The sequence below is a fragment of the Protopterus annectens genome, chromosome 16.part0 (assembly GCF_019279795.1).
Source record: "Protopterus annectens isolate FY-2018-M chromosome 16.part0, PAN1.0, whole genome shotgun sequence".
Taxonomy (NCBI): Eukaryota; Metazoa; Chordata; order Ceratodontiformes; family Protopteridae; genus Protopterus; species Protopterus annectens.
In genome coordinates, this window is record NC_056750.1 from 427,599,145 (window position 1) to 427,616,682 (window position 17,538).

Consider the following 17,538-nt stretch of genomic DNA (forward strand, 5'->3'; position numbering starts at 1 on the left):
TCACATTGTTTTAAATTTATGGTCCTTGAGACTTTAACAAGAACTAATAGGCTAGGTAACATTAAAAGCCACACAGAAGGGATAGAGAACAAATGGATTCTTAGGCTACAAGCCCATTTTTATGGGCTCAATGATAAGATATCCCTCAAACCCTTTATAGCCAGTAGACCCTTGAACCACTGAATTCTACACATTTATATTATGTATTCAATATACATGTTTTTAATATATGTTTTAATATATGTTTTAACATATGTGTTTTTAACTCATGAGTCTATTTATGTGTGTTTTCACAAGTTTACTATATGTGCTTTCATAAGCTTTGTAGAATTTAGTAAGACATTTATACTCAGACTTGTTTGAATTTGTAAGCATCATTAACTACATCAATTACACCTTGTGGTCTTTAATCAATTAAGGTGCAATGTACTATGGTATATAAAGGGATGCATTATTCATACATCTTTAAAGGTCTGAAGAAGCGTTACACCAACGCGAAAGCGCTTACCTGTCTATCTTTATACCTGTTTGTCTTAATAAAGGACAGTCTGTGGAAGATTTGGTGAGATTTATTTGCAGCCTGGTGCACTCCTCACTTTTGGACTACATTCGGAAGGGTGTGTCCACACAAACCAGATCTGATTTATTAACATATAAATCCAGAGTTCTGGATGACAACACTAACCTTAGGCTTGTCACTACTTTTGGGCATACTAGCAATGTTCTTCAAAACAGTGTGGATCGGTATTGGGGTATCCTTAAATCAGATGATAGAATCTCAGAAATTCTGGGACCCAGGTGTTTGTTTTCCTTCCGAAGCGGCCCCACTTTGGGGTCATAGTTTAGTCACTATAAACACAGTAGGGAGATGACTTCATCACAAACTACCCTATTCAGAGACCTACTCAAGGGTTGTTTCCCCTGTGGTCATTGTTCAGCCTGTCAACATGTCTGTAAATCTAAGATCTTTACTAGTGCAAATACTTCCAGGGTTTATGACATCTCATTTTTGGGGAACTGCAGCACAGACTGGCTAATTTATTTAGCCAGTTGTTCTTGCTCAGCTTTTTATGTGGGCCAAACATCTAGGTCTCTGCGGGTGAGGGTCTCTGAACATCTCCGTGATATCCGTAACAAAAGAGCTTCCAGCCCATTATTTAAACATACTTTACAACATACTACAGCACAGTTTAATTTTATTATTATTGACATAATAAAAGGGAATAGACAGGGCAAAAATGGGTTGGCACTCTATTTTAAACACTAATGGGTTGGCACTCTATTTTAAACACTAAAGAACGTAATTGGATCATTAAACTAGGGGGATTGTTTAGACCTGGTCTTAATGACCAACTTTAATTAATTAATTGAAATGTGATGTGTATTTAAATCATGAAATATTTGTGTGCTATGTTCACTGATGAAGGCATATGGATGCCGAAACCGGCTTGACTGTTTTGTTATAGCTATAGTTTTACTATAGCTTTTGAAGTTGCCACAATTAAACAGTTTTTTGGTTTCATCAAGGTGCTGGTCAGGTAATTGAAGACAACCAGATGTTCTGTCTTTTTCAGTTTGTGCCTGGTGACTCCACTGAAGCAACTTTGCAACCCATGGATCATCATACTGTTTCTCCTAGATGCTCCCTCATATCACCTTTGGTGGCCACTATTGGCTCAGGATACTTGCACACCCAATAAGACTGAATATTCAGCTGGGAAGGGAGAATTTAGGGTAATGTTATCTGATTATGAAGGAGGTATCTACCAATTGTTAGTGAGAATGTCTGTGGTTTGCTTATGGAGGTCAGGCCTGTGGCATCTACTGTGGACCATTCTCAGAAAAGTAAAGACTTTTTTTCCACATTCTACTGCTTCTGGTCAGGAAGTCATTATGGAAGACTGGTTCACTTTTGCACAAGGTCTGATAAAAGCAATTTAATCTTTTCAGTCTTGTGTATCTGCCTCCTCTGCCACTCCTTTAAAGGCTAAAAGTGTTCCTCTTCTTTGGAGGAAAACATCATGGATTCTGATCAAGATTGTCTAAGTTATGCATCTTAAATTCCATGGGATGTAAAATTTCCTCTGAGGGTATGATTGCTCAAATTAAAAACGTAAGTGGGAGAGTAAATAGGTTTCTCACTGACAGGAAAAATATACTGTAAGCTTTTGAATATGGATATCCCAAAGCCTGTTGCTATATCCCCAATTCTAGGCACTATAGAAGATACCTTTTCAGATAATTGATTCTCTCAGCCTCTGACCCCTACGAAGTCGGACAGGTTTTACAGAATTCCTTATGCTCTTGTGTCATTACAAAAGTCCCTCTCCTGACTCTGCTGTCATTTAATTGGAACCTGACAAAAGTACTAGAACCTTTCTTTCTTCTGTAAGGACAGCAGAGCCCTTGATAAGTATCACAAAAAGGTACATATCTGTCACTTTAGCTTTCAGGGCTTGTAATTGTCAAACCCACATGTCTTAAGTCCCTTTTATCTATTTTTGAGTAATATAGAACACAATTTGGTAAATCTTTCTAATTGTGATGTGAAATCTAACTTTACTGATGTGCTTAATTCTGTTACTCTGATAGCTAAGCACACTATCAAATGTGGTTATGATGCTGTGGCTGCTGGCTCTAGAGCAGTTGTAACTGATGCTTTTTTGAGAAGGCATGCTAGGTTAAGATTACAGTCCTCCTATGAGGATGTGAAAGCTTAATTGTTAAATGCCCCTCTAGACAAGGACTTGTTTTTGGTAAAAGACTAGAAGAAAGAGGAAAGCTCATGCTGGAGTTATCACCTGTTCCTGAGTGTCATAGGAGGTATCCATAGAATCCAAGACCCCTTTCCTCATCCTTAACAAATCTGGTCAGCAGAAATCTGGAAAAGATCTGTTTAAAAGAAAATGAATATAGGACTCCAGAAGAAAACTTAATGGATCACAGAGATCCAACAGTCAAAGAAAAAACTTTTGTTTATTCTTGAGAGATATTTCCCCCTGTCTACCATTACCGCAGTCTTCCTCCGAAAATTGCAGGGATTCTTTCTTTTTTCCCTCCTGCATGGCAAACTATAACCTCAGACTCTTGGGGTACAACACATTGTAGAACATGTTTGCAAACTTTGTTAGGCATCCCTTCATACCTCCACCAGGAATCAATCTATCCCCAAAAGAACAGCTTCACTTGTTTCTCTGATCATTTTAAACTTACTGATGCAGGGGATCAAAGAAACAGTGATAAGATCCATGAATAAAAGAATTTAAAGATTTTTTTTATGGTTCCTGAAAACCAGGCATCCGGAGGCCCATTCTAAATCTATCTAGACTACAATCTTTCTGCATATTCCAAAACTCAAAATGTTGCTACTTAAACCTCTCTCCTTATTTCATCTCTTAAGCCTTTTTTGGTCATTGTACACCTAAAAGATACTTGCATACTTCCATTCATAGTAACCTAACCTCTTTGTAAGATTCTCTGTTTTGGACTGCATTATCAGTTTACTACCATGCTCTTTGGACTTTCTGCTACTGTAGAGGTCTTTAACAAATACCTTGTTGCAGTTGTAGCTTATTGCAAACTTCGGGACATTCATAGCTTTCCTTATTTGGATGATTGCCTGACCATTCTGGAAGCTTTGACAGGTTTAACATTCACAATGAAACTTTCCCATAGCCGAGATTCATCCTGATCCTAAAGAAGCCATCCCTTCTTTTTTTTTTGGGGGGGGGGGTGGAATTGTCTAGACACCCATCTGATGACTGCTGTTATTCCACCAATAAAGATACTGATTTATTATCAGTAATACTGCAGTCTTTCTCGGAAAAAGATCTAGATATTTCTCAAGACTGTTTTGAGTCGACATTTATATCAAGTTTTATGAAGTGGTAGTATTAGAATAACGAAATAAGTGATACTTTTTAATGCTGTTATATCAGCTTATGTTCCATGTTCGCAAAGATCGTTGTTGTGGACGACTATAGCAGTTACAAGAAAATCTGTTAAGAGAAATTGTAAGTCAATAGCTCCTCTTTTCTTAATAAAGTGAAAATTATGTCTAGTCCTTATCCTCCAAAATTTGATTTTTGACCAGTTTGTAATGGTTCTTGAGAAAATGTGTCATTTTACTTAATGGCAAGGTTTTTAAATATGAGTTCTTTGTTCTTTCTTTACTGTCAATATTTTGGTTCTTTTTTCTGTTTCCTTATTTTGTTTTTCGTAATGCAAGTATTTTAGGCCCTTGTGTATTATTTTTAGAATTCAGGAAAATTTTGACAGCATTATTTTTTTAATTATAAGGACTGCTATATCTTTTAGAATGTGCTGTATAAATTTGTAGTATAATTTCAAATGTTTTGATACATATTTCTGAAAGTTCAGAATATGAGATTGCAATGTATAGAATTCATATGTGTAGTTGAGAAATGTGTATGTTTGAAGAAGGTAATAAATATTTTGGAAATTTTGTATGTTGGTTTATATCCTTTTATTTGAAGAAAGTAATAAAATACTTAGAGGAAATATAAATCTTCATTGTTTCAAAAGTAGTCTAATTTGCCTGTTAGACCACAAGCTATCACACTTCTCGAAACCTTGACAGTAGCCCCACTTCTTAAAAAAACAGTGCTTACATTGGTGATAATTTGCAAAATAAAAGCATGGTTCTTTTATCTCCGTAGCTGGTTGCTCTCTGAAATAATGCAAGAATGTGGATAGTATCATAAATGTACTGATTTGTTACATTTCAATCAACAGTGTGTCAGGAAAGTGAAATGAGGGCTATCGTGGTTGCCAGCTGACCTAAAGTTTTTCCAGTTCACTTTCTTTTTTTTATTTTTTTTCATTATCAGGCGACAGGTTGATCCATTACTCACTAGAATATGATGTTGTCTTCGAACTTCTTTATGTCATCTTCAAACCTTTTTATGCAAGCTACTCTTACCTGTGTGTAGCTTACACTGTTCTTGCTTTACTGTGTTACTCATTTCATTAAAATAAGCAGACAGTTTCCACAAAGGATTAGAACACTCTGTGTTGTACTGTAGAACCTTATGCAACTTAAAAGTATGCATGTTAAAGGATTTCATTTTGTGTCCAAAACTGACTGAAAGCAGTCTGCAAAAATGAGTTTATTATATTTTGTACAAAAATCATATGTGCGAGTAGATGTACTGAGTCCTGAAAGACTAACGGTATTAAGACATGTGTAAAGCAGTTAACGAAAAATCATTGGAATGTTCCACTGTGCATTGTTGTTTCAATATGCTGGCCATAAACAGCTCAAGATCTAGTTTGCTGGTTCTGCAGAGTATTGTTTTCTGAAGTCTGTTTGAGCCATTTGCATGTAATTTGCTGAAGTAAATATGCAGTGAGCAAGTGATACTTTGAGTGAAACATTCTTTGACAAGTGGTGAAGACATTATTTAACATAAGTAATTTCCTTCTTATACATCATCTTCTCTGTACATGCATTTAATCGTAAATATGGAGACCTGCAGATATTGCTAGAGGGTTTAGATGGGTGGTTGTTGCACTTGGCTTGAGCTGTAGAAAAAGGCCAGTAAGTGAATGCCCATAGCAGTTGGCCAGTAGAAATAAATTTAAACCAGATGTATTTATTTCCTGTGACTGTATGATAAAGTAAGTCATGCAAAAGTGTGCCAACAGAGTGAAAAGTTTTTTATATATTCATTATGAAAATGTTTCATATTCAGCTTTAAACATTATTGCATTTTATTCTTGGTTTAAAACGATTTCATTCAGTTAAGTTAGCCCATACAAAGGAGTCACTGTTGGGTACACTGCATGCACTGATGGTTAAATATGCGTGTTAGTCACTTCTCAAGCATCTAAAGCAGTCATGTCTCCTGCCTCACAAGCACATAGAGAACATGCATCTCCTGCTGTTCTTGAAGTCTAGTTTTTTTTTTTGCTTGCTTGTTCTTTTTGTGTTTATCTTCTAAATGTCAAAAAACTTTTAATACTTCTTACCTGGGGTAACTGTGTTTGCCTTGATTTCCATCACTGTCTTGTTAGATGACAGTAATCCTCGCCAAAATTCCCAAGCCCAAGCTGCAGAAGATATATTGGACAAGTACAGAAATGCCATCAAGCGTACTGTCCCTAACGAAGGAGCATCAGTGACTTATGATACCACAGGTAAGGGACAAGCAGTTAAGATTTTAAGCAACATTTTTAAAAAAAGGTCTCAAGAAATGGTTAATTTTGTTTGTATTTTGGTACTACAGGTGTTGTAGTACTGTGAGGTGTAAATACCTCTGCTTTATCAGAAATTAAAACAGTAATGGTAATAAACATTTCTCCCTTGGGAGTTAAAATCTTTTGCCAGCATGAGGCAACAACCATTGTATTGGTCACTGTAAATCTTAATTTTGGGGGATAATTTGCACTTCTTGCCAGGGACCTGGCAGAACCTTCTCTGGGTTGATGAGTCATGTAAGTCTATGGGGTTATAAAATATGATGCACTTATAGAAAAGTGTGTGCATGGGTGTTTTTACAGTGGCCTTCTCAGGCCATTGTTTAATATACACTTGCAATGTTATGTTTTGAGTGGAAATTTGTTAATGTTCAAAATTAGATCACCTGTGCAGTCATACACCCATTGACTGGCCAGCTTTCAATGTTAATGTAGGTGCTTTCCATGCACACCAGCTGTCTGGAGCTTGAGGAAGAGATGCATATAAAAGAACAGTTAGAGAGAAAATAATCAGAACGTTCTTGCCACCAAAAATGTGCCTCTCTGGCAGGATCAGTGGAACTGTTGGTTGGCCAGCTGGGCAGACAAGTCCCCTTTTGGGGAAGAAAGTTCACTAAATTCATTTTTCTGAGGAAAACTTCTGTTTTACTGACTAAAATATTGTTTCTGTCAGGAAAATAAATGTTTTGGGGACTGTCATTGCATTCCTAAGGGAGTTGGTGTAGAAATGCATATATGAATATTTTGTGTAGAATTTTCTACTTTTTGACAATATTTCCTTATAGGTTTTGTAGGTTTGCATGTTTGGGACAGGATATTGTGCTAGATGGGGGAACTTTCAGTGGTTTAATTATCTCTGTACCACTTGTTCTGTACCTTATCTGTTACTGACTAGTTCAGACTCGTTGTCCATCTCTGAAGCATTATTTTTTCTTAACCGATAGAGCAGCTGCCTGGCTCTGTGATTTTTCCTTCCCCTATCCACAAGAAGAAGAAAGTTCTTCATGGAGTCTTTGCATGTTAGGCTGACTCCTGTTTTGACTCTGGTGTGGCAGCTCTTGGTTCCATGGATAGATTCTTTTTTTCCCTGGTCCCCTTGGTGTTGCACCTACAGCTACTATGGACCAGAAGGCAAACATGTCATCTACAGCTGTAGGGATCCCCTTGATGGGCAAGGGAAAACCACTCTTGTAGATCTTGGGGGGGAAACAGCAGATGAAGGTTCTTCACTTAACTGGGATAGGGATCCTGAGTTTGTGACAAGAATGCTTTTTAAGGGCCAGTCAGTTTCCAGGTTCACCTTCCCTTGTCTGAGGTAAAAAAAATTATAAAAATTGTATGCCTCATTATTATCAGTTTTTCATGTTACAAACTGTCTTTTAAAGTGGGCTTATGCTGCAGTTACATTAGCTCCAGAACCACTGCATCTGGGTCAGTCATCAGAAGATTTGCTTGACTTCGTTCTTAAAACCTTCCTGAAAAGTTAAAGCTGACATTATAAATTCTTCCTGAGACAAGGAAGTTCTTTTTTGGCCCTTCTGTAACTGAGGTACTCAAAAAGTTTAGTTTAAGGGAAAAGTTGATTTAAGGAGTTACTCAACATTTTCAACCCTCCTTTTTTAAGGCAAATATAAATTTCCCTTCCTCAGCTCCCTTTCTCAATAAGCAATTCAAACAGTAAGGGATTGCCAAATAAGATTTTAAAAAGCAGTGGCAAAGATGTTCCAAAAGAAAGAGAAAGCCCCTAAAGTCAGGGTCCGTCTTCCCAGTCAGTATGACTGTTTGCATGTCTAGTACTCCCTAGCAATCTCTCTCTCTCCCTCTCTTTGAGTCTTCCTCTTTCCTTGTGACACCAGCTTGTTCCAAACAAATGGGTTCTACATGTAATTCGGGATGGCTGCACTTGGCAATACAACTCTCTTCCTCCTTTCCAAAGGATTCCTCCTTGCTTAGTAAATAGTTTCCTTGTCCCCTCTGATTTTTCTCCCTGGCAGATGAGCAAAGGCTTTTTTTATTTTGGTACGAAAGAGGGACCCTCTGTAGACTTACACAGACAGCACCACAATAATGTGGTACATAAACAATTAAGGGGGTACCAGATCTTACCTTCTTTGCAAACTTGCTGTGATAGCTCCAGGATCCCTTGCAAATGAGCCTTGGAAGACAGATTTATTTTTATTCTCATGGATGAGAGTGTTCCTGTGTGCTTTTGCACCCTTTTCACTGATATCCAGAGTTCCTCTAAAGATACAGAATAAGTCTCAAAAAATTTGGTGACTCCCTTTTGGCCAAGGCTACAGTGGTTCTACCTTCTTTTCAATCAGGTTAAGGGCAGTTACCACAGGCTTTCCCACAGACTGGATTTACTCACACAAGATAGGAGTTCTTTGATATACTCTGACTTGAAAACCCTTCGATTAACTGCTTGGATGATGGAATTTTTATAGCCTTTAGGCACTTTTTTTCTGAGGATGTGCAGTTAGGTATTAAATGAGGCAAAAAATACTACAAGGAGATCTTATTTGTTGTAAATAGAAAAGATTTGCATTATTCATTTCTCACTGCCTTTGGTTCTTGATTGTTTGTGAGAGTTGCTGTTGTTTGGCCTGTCCTTATAAGGTTAATTTGTTGGCCATCTGTGCACGTCTGCCTTTAGATCACCCTTTTTTATCATTTTGAAGTTAAGCTTTGAAAGGGGTGTTATATATCCAGCCATTTAGAAAACAGGTGGCTCATCCTTGGGATCTTAACCTTGTGCTTCAAAAGCTTACTCTCTTTTTTTTTTCATTTGAGCAAGCTTCCAGCCGAATTGAGGTTCTTAACATGGAAAAATTGTTTTATGCATTGCACTAACTTTCAGCTAGGAGTTAAAAGCACTTATAGTGACTCAACCCTATCTCATTTTTAGCAAGTTTGCGAATGGCATAGGTTAGTACCAGGCTAGCTGCCTTGTGGACTATTTTAAGCCTAGCCAGTTTCCATTGGCGAGAATTAGGGTTTCTTTGAGAAGTAACCATTTTTTATGCATCAAGTGGTCTCACAGTTTTCCTTGAACCAGTCTATTAATCTTCCTTTCATTTTTTCTGACTTCAAGAGCAAGGGCAAAAGTATATTTCACACTCTGGATGTTCACAGACAGCTCAGGCACTAGACAAAACAGTCCGTAGGAAAACTGATCACCTGTTTGTCTTGTATGAAGGTAGGAGGAAATGGTAACAATTGTCAAGGCAGACAATTTCCAGATGGTTGCTTCCTGGCTATTGTCACCATAATAAGCCACTTCCAGGGAGGGTTAGGGGGCCATTCCACCTGGACTTTGGCATTTGCAGTGACGTTCTGGAAATGGGTGGACTCAAAGTATTCTAAAGTTAGCAGCTTGGTCCTCTGACCATACTTTTACAAAGCACAACAGTCTACATTCCTTTTCCAGGTATGGAACAGGCTTTGCAAAGACCATTCTCCATGGCTGATGGATTTCTGATTTACTTTTCCTTCTTAGTTTCTAAGCTATGATAATTGACCCAAGTGGCTTAGGCTACTTTGAACATAGTACACAACTACAGTTGTGTAGGTAAACTTACCATAGCACTAGATATTTTAATAGAGCATTGCAGTAACTTCCCATCCTTCCCTTCAGCCTCCTCCTTGTGATGTAATTTATTTTATATTACTAGGGTGTGAATGTATCTTTGCATATATGTGTGTGTGTGTGTGTATATATATATATATATATATATATATATATATGTATGTATATGTGGATCTACTTTCATTCACTGAAAAAACATTATACTGTATTTCACTTCACTCTCACCAAATCGCTGAAAGCTCAAATCGCTGAAAACTCATTTCACCGAATCACATTTCATTGAATGCAGAGTACTGTAAGGCAAGTAAAACATTTATGCCCTTTTCCCCACTGTAGTGTGATCCTGGAGTTAGCATATATAGTTTTGGGGGGGCACCGGCCCCCCCCCCACATAGGTGGGTGTGGGGGGTATAGCCCCCACCTCATTTGCTTTTATATTTATGAATCTCATTTCACTGAAAGCCAACAATAAACTAGATGGTGGGCTTCCCCCCAACTATATATACTAACTCCAGGATCACACTACAGTGGGGAAAAGGGCATATACGTTTTACTTGCCTTACAGTACTCTGCATTCAGTGAAATGTGATTCAGTGAAATGAGTTTTCAGTGATTTGAGCTTTCAGCGATTGGGTGTGAGTGAAATGAAATTCAGTGAATGAAAGGAGACATATATATATATATATATATATATATATATATATATATATATATATATAGTTTACCTTTTAGTGTGCTTTCTGGCATTGTTTCTTTATGAGGTCTTGCTTCTGTCCTCCTAGGTAAGAAAGCTCGGAATAGTTTGGTGCTGTTAACTGTCCTTTTATACAGAGATCCTCTTAAGCTTTGGACAGTTACAACATGTAGAAGTCACCTTTTTAGTTTGAAAGCTGGAAGGCCAGTGGGGTAGTACCCAAATAGCTTTGGCTACTGCAACAGTTTTCTATAAGAACATCTACTGTTATGGTAAGTTTGATTACACAACTATATTTTCTGGCTTACAGTACCATTCCTTTGCTGTTATTTGGTGGAAATGCATTTACACTGATCAGTTAGTCCACTTGAGATGTATGGCTTTTGGACTGACTTCAAAGCCTAAACCTTTTGGATGGTAGGGTAAGATGAGAGCTGTAAAGAGCAAAGATGGAAAAAGGAGTGTAGGTAATGTAAAAGCACATTAAAGAAAAGATGGAATAAAGGAGTGGGAGAGTGCAGTGGGAAAGCATGATGACCGATGCTAGAAGCTTGGGCAAGGAAATTGGGAATATAAGAATGGTATTGCTGAATAGACAGAGACCATGTTTGGGGGGATGGGTGAAGGAATCCTAATGAATCATTTGGTTTCTTTACCAGACACTTGAATCATTGTGTCCAAACTGTTCATTGTTAAAATCGTTGGCTACTAGAAAAGCAGTTCCAACTGTATGAAAAATACCAAACCTTCATTGTAAGCACCCATGTTTTTGTAGAGGTAACCCATCTTGACCCCAGTTTCTGAAGATACTGTAAGGTTGCACCTCTTCAGAGTACAAGGGAAAGATGAATTTTAAAGAAAATCAACTTTTCCCTTTTACTTTGAGATTGTGTGAACTCTGAATTAGTATATGTAGAGAGTTGAGCTGTCAGAATGAAGCCCCAACACCAAGAGGTGTGCAGGGGCAGTCTCCCACTTTTAAAAAGCTCATAATGTTAGTGAGTTTATCTACATTTGATGTAGCATGTCTGTCTTTGTAGAAATATCCATACACTGTCATCTCCTTCTCAAGTACCTGACAGTGTCAGATTTCATAAAAAAACAACATAACCTGTCCATTCATTATGTTTTCTGAGTGTTATTTGGACAAATAATAAAGGGAGTTTGGACTTGAAAATCGCTGAATATAAAATCCTGCTAGACTATTCCTTGAAGGAATGACTAAAACCTGGGCAAATGGTAAAAGGTATTTGTAGATGGCAGAGCCAAGGATATCCTTCACTCATGCAGGGCTGATAGGACAGTGTAGAGGAGAAATGACATTACCTGCAAGACTGAATTAATTGTGAAGTAGTTGAAGACACAGAAAAACTGGTAGGAGAGGGCCGTCAATGACAAGCAAACCTTTGTTCATTAGTAGTTGGACTAGGAGGTAAGAAGACCGAATGCTATAACTGTACACAACATATTAACTGATGGCTGCAGACTTGCTCAGTTCTTTGGGTGAGGTGAGCCTGCAAAAAGACATTAAAAACATCTGAGACTCCAATAAACAGAACAGTGCACTTTAACTGAAAAAAATAAGTGCTTTTGTCCTGTAGTACTGGGACTTTATCAGAACATTAAAAAAAAAATCATGTCACTAATCATGTAGCACAAAACAGCCAGTCACATTGCACCATAATAATCAACAAATAACTGCAAGGTCATGTAAAAAATGTATATGCAGTATACATTTACAATATTAAAAAGTATTGTTCATATACATTTTCTTGTGTTTTTTTTTTGAAACTAAACAATATAAAACATATTTTTATTCAACCATAAGTCTTATTTTATGAACACAGTTTAACCTTTCCCAAGCTTAATAATGTCATTCATACAAATCCTAGTGGCCTCCAGATAATACAAGGGGTATTATTTTGCTTAATTGATTACCCATCCATCCATCCACAACCCCTTTTTTTCCCATTTTTGCACATGGGGGTGGGGTGTCACTTCAACAGGCACAATTTCTTAGAGCCAAGGTTTATTCTACTTAATTTCAAGTGAGTGAAGTTTCAAACTACTTGATTAAGACAGTACATCATTCAAGCCTGGGTAGTTTATTACATCCAAATTTAATTGCCACCATAGCTGTATTGCTTCCAGTAATTCTGCCCATGGTCCCCCTGTGGATTTTGTTCCACCGTATCTAACATAAAGAATGATGCATGGGGCACTTCCCAATATGGTTAAAGAGGGCATTATTACTGTTCCTTCTTCTAATATCATAAAGATGTTCATAGTCATTCGCTGAAAGGACCTCTAGGTCTTGACTGCATAAAAACGTGGGCATCCTTGACATGATGCGAAATATACGACTCCCTACAGATATCCCCTAGCTTCAGCGTTTTGTTGTTTTATAATGGCATGGTTATTCTCATAGATATGCTTACACTAGTGACACCTCCCACACTTCAAGGTTCCCCTTGTACTCCTATTATTACTTGTATGTTTATTGGATTCTTCCAAATAATTTTAAAACTCTCTCCCTTCTTAAATACAGTAGTATTTTTTTCATTCAGCTTGTCCAGCAATTCCTCATTCATAAATAGGCTTCCTTTCCATAATATGGCAGATGGCACTATGATCTACATTGTATGCCATGATCAAAGCTTTATAGTGTTTTTAGACAGGCACCCTTGAGTATTAACCATAATATTTCCTCTAAATGGAATGTACTATTTATCCCTGTTCTTCTTTTATTATTAACGTCATTAAAAATTGGCTTAATAAATTCCCTAGGGAATCCCCTCCTGAAAAACTTGTACATCAGTTTGTCGCATTGTGTAAGAAACTGGTCATATTCTAAAACCATTCTTGTAAGTCACATTAATTGGAATTCTACTATTGCTTTTTTCTCTTGGGTGGGGTAACAACTCTTAAAAGTATAATATGGAAATGGAGTATTTTAGTTTCTGATGGATGTTGGAAACAAATCTTTCTTGAAATAGATTCTTGTTAATTTCTAATTATAAATAACAGAATCTATTAATATTGATATCATTGATACATTTTTTAAATCATGTGGTGGAATTAATATTGCAAAGCTCCTTGATTTTTTTCTTTATCCTCTATACAAAAGACACACACATCATCCAAAAATCTGGAATAGAAACACCATGATTGAGCATATTGACTGTTTAATAAAAACTTTCTCCCATTGGGCCATAACTGTATTGGCAAGAAGTGGGGCACAAGTGGACCCCATTGCCACATGTCTTTTGATGAAAATGCATCCCTTGGAAGTATATATAGTTGTTTGTAAGGGCCATATCCTTAAGTTCTACTATTAAATTAATATCTAGTTTGGAGCCATGACAAGATTCTACTAAAAAATCATGGAACTATTCCAGCCCCTTGTCATGTAGTATGATAATCAAATTTGTCTTGTCAGTAATAACATGCACAGTGTTGTCTGTATATGTGACTTCCTACAACTTTTTCAAAATATTCCGTGAATCTTTAAGTATATAAGTGTATTTTTCTAAAATGTATTTTATATTATAATCTAAACGCAGAGTACATTTTTGATCTCTTGTATGAGGTAAGCCCGCAGTCAACCTGCCTCCTGGAACAAGTACATTATGCATATTTCTCTGGTCTCATCAGGAAATTTGGTGTACTTTAAGCTCCCTGGACATGTGCTCCACATGCCTGCCTTGGGAGATGTGTGTGCAGAGTTAGTACCTTTACTCTTCTCCATCACCATCCGGCTCCATCAGGGTGAAAGCCGATAAGTGAACTGATATCACCTGAATCGCAATCTGAGTTTATCCCTTTATGCTAACCAGGTTTGCTTAGATACAGGAAATGGAGATGATGATACAAGAAGCGTAGTAAAAAGCTGAATAATGAAAAGAACTCTGTGCTTGTAGGGACTTAAATCTTCAGTAATCAGACTTTGCACATTTCACTGCAAAAATCTTTGAAGAACAACTTACTCAAAAAAAAAAAAAAAAAAAAAAAAAAAAGTAGACCAGGTGGGGCTATCTATCTAGTACAAGAAGGAACAAGGAAAGAAGGAATTATAGAAGTTATCAATTCAAAGAATAGAGGAGTAGACCCTGTACTAAGGGCAACCTTAGTACTTTCAGTTCATTCTTAACGGCAAGTTAATCCTTGTAGTGTCAGTCTTTTTCAAAAGAGTTTTGTCTGTGAGAGAGTTACTCAATTCTACTTATAATGTCTCAGGCGCCTAGGCCTTCGGGCTTTAAGAAATGCACTAAATGTAGTTTTAAAATGTCTATCACGGATGACCACTCTCTCTGTGTATATTGTTTGGGCGCCAAACATTTGCAGGAGTCCTGCAGCGTGTGTCACACTTTTTCCTCGAGGGTCCTCCAAGAGAGGAAAAATAAGCTTATATTGAAAGGCCTTATAAAACCCTCTTTTGAAGAAGCTTTAACATCCTCTCCTTCTCCTGCTAAAAAGAAAAGGGCGTCTGCTCCGACCAGTCCGTCGGACCCGACCGCCAAAAGACATAGACAGGCTTCTCCTTGGCTCCAAGGACTTGGGCCGAGGGCGAACAGTCTGCCTCGATGCCTCCAGTCTCGACTCCTCTGGCTTCGGAGCCGATGGCTGGGGCATCGAGAGGCGGGTCACCTTCATCGGCTCCACTGATCTCGGAGCCGATGAAGGTTGTCCGCTCAGACACTTCCTCCTCGGCGCCTAAGTCCTCCTCGGCACCGATGGAAACTGGCTTGTGCATTCCTTCGGCGCCGATAGTTATCGAGTCGCCTTGGAGCCGGTCCCCTAGCCCCTTGGGGCCGTTGGAGAAGCCAACTCGAACCCGTTCAGTCTCCTCTAGGTCATCGAGGATGTCAGATTCGGACATAGACAGGGTGCTCCAAAGACTGTTCCAGTCCCCAGTCTTTCAAAAATTTGTTTCGGCTCCGACCCAATTGGCTTCGGAGCCAATAGCCCATTCCATTGCCATTCCTCCTCCGACCGCCCGGCTCCGTGGAGCAGGTGCTGTTGGAGCCGGTGGAGATCCTAGGGTCGGCTCCGACCCTCACTCCAACCCGGCCTTGGTCCGAGTTTGGCACGCGGACTTCTTCGGCCGGACCCGGGGGTGACGTTTCGGGACCAATGCTGTCGGTTCCGAGCCTCCCTCTCGGTGCTTCGGCTGCAGGACTTCCGTCTGCTATCATGGCTCCGGGGACCGGACACTCCCAGGATTCTGGGGGTCCGGCTTTCAGAGCTATGAGGAGTGCCTTGGCCAAGTCTTCTTCGGCCATCTCTACGGCTTTACCGGCACCTTCCCTGGGCGTGGAGACTGGGTCTTTGGCAGTTCCCCTGTCCCTAGGCAGCGGAGCCCCGGGGCCTGAGGTTACCCCCACTGGGGGTTCCCCTCCTCCTGAGGGTTCTTCGGAGTTGTCTTCGGAGGAGCCCCCAAGGAAGAGATCGTGCAAGAGGAAGCACGTGGACTCCCCGAGTCTCTTACATCGGACACTGATCTTGATGATGCGGAGGGGTCCCCAAAGTCGTCCTCGGATGATGTCTCATTCGCAGACATTTTAGAGATCCTTAAGCAATGAGGCGGCTGGATATCCAAACCCCCCTCTGCTGATGAGTCAGTGCTTCTCAAGGCCTTTGGGGCTCAGCCCTCCGCCTCCTGGGTGTCTCCGCCCTTCGATGAGCTCCTGGACTTGGTTTGTCGGAGGGCGTGGGAACATCCAGATACTGTGGAACCAGTGCCTTCTTGCCCTAACAAATTTTTGTCTGCCCCACCCGAGAAGGAGTTCTTGACAAAAGGCGTGGCTGTAGATGCCATGGTGGTGGCATCTGCTACACAACAGGACGTGGCAGAGGCTTCAACGTCCGTCCATCCTCCTAATAAGGAGTCTAGGAGCATGGATCGGTACGGGAAGCGCACCCTGACTTCATCGGCCTTTACACTAAGGTCCCTGAATTATTTGGCACATTTTACCAGGCTACAGAGGGATCTGGTCAAGGAGCTGTCAGATTCCCTCTCAGGTAACCTACATGAGCAGCTAGCCCAGTCGGTTAGCTCTCAGTTGGCTATCCTTACCTCGATTTCTAACTCGTCCATGAGGCTCATTTCATATGCGGCCGAAGGGCGGGCAGAGCGGCAGGCACAGGCGTAGCTCTCACGGAGACAAGCCTGGCTCCGTTTGTGTCATTCGCGGAGGCCTTCAAGTCTTCCTTCGCCGACGCTCCCTTTGATGGGTCCTCTTTGTTTGGACCTAAGGTAAAGACACTCTTACCGCTGTGAGCAAGAGGGAAAAACTTTATCTGCCGTAGGTGCACGTTATTCCACTCCCTTTCGGCCTTATCCCAAGGCTAAAGGAGGAGGGAAGATGTGGTTCCATAAATCACGGAAGTTTTTCCTCAACAGCAGGAAGATTCCCCTTCCAGAGGCAGAGGACGGGAAATTTTTCTGGGAGACGCCGTCCCAGAGGCGGCAGAGGGCCCGCAATTCTGGAGACCGCGAGTCCTTTCGTGGCTCTTCAGCCTCCCACACTTTATGAGGGATTGCCCGGCTGTGCTGCTCCGGAGCCAGTCGGGTGCCGTTTTGCCAAGCACCTAAAAGCCTGGGAGTCTATCACTCAGGACAGATGGGTGCTTCGGATTATTGCCGGAGGTTACACCATTCCCTTCACACACTCACCCCACCGTCCAAAAATCCCGGACCCACCACCCAGTCAAAGGGAAATTGCAGCCGCAGAAGCTTCAAAGCTGCTAGAAAAAGGAGTCATCCAACCGGTCCCCACAGACCAGATCGGATCCGGAAATTACTCAAGGTTCTTTTTAGTGCCAAAAAAGACAGGGGACCTGAGACCAATATTGGATCTCAGCAAACTAAACCAGTCCGTCATGAAGTCCAAATTCCGAATGGTCACTTTACAATCCATTCTCCCATTGTTGGAGAAGGATGTTTGGATGTGCTCCATAGATCTCAAGGACGCCTATTATCACATACCGATACATCAGGCGTCCAGGAGGTATCTGCGCTTCAGCCTGGGAGACA

At 40.0% G+C, this 17,538-nt stretch overlaps 1 protein-coding gene across 2 annotated transcripts in view; it reads left to right on the forward strand.

Moving 5' to 3' along the window:
* The window catches only part of GAPVD1 (GTPase activating protein and VPS9 domains 1), a 3,238,556-nt gene that overhangs the window by 2,445,036 nt on the left and 775,982 nt on the right, over window positions 1-17,538 (forward strand). For both annotated transcript variants that reach the window (XM_044058337.1, XM_044058338.1), the window contains one exon: window positions 6,037-6,159. In XM_044058337.1, the coding sequence (XP_043914272.1) occupies window positions 6,037-6,159 (123 nt within the window). The remainder of the gene's footprint in view (window positions 1-6,036; window positions 6,160-17,538) is intronic.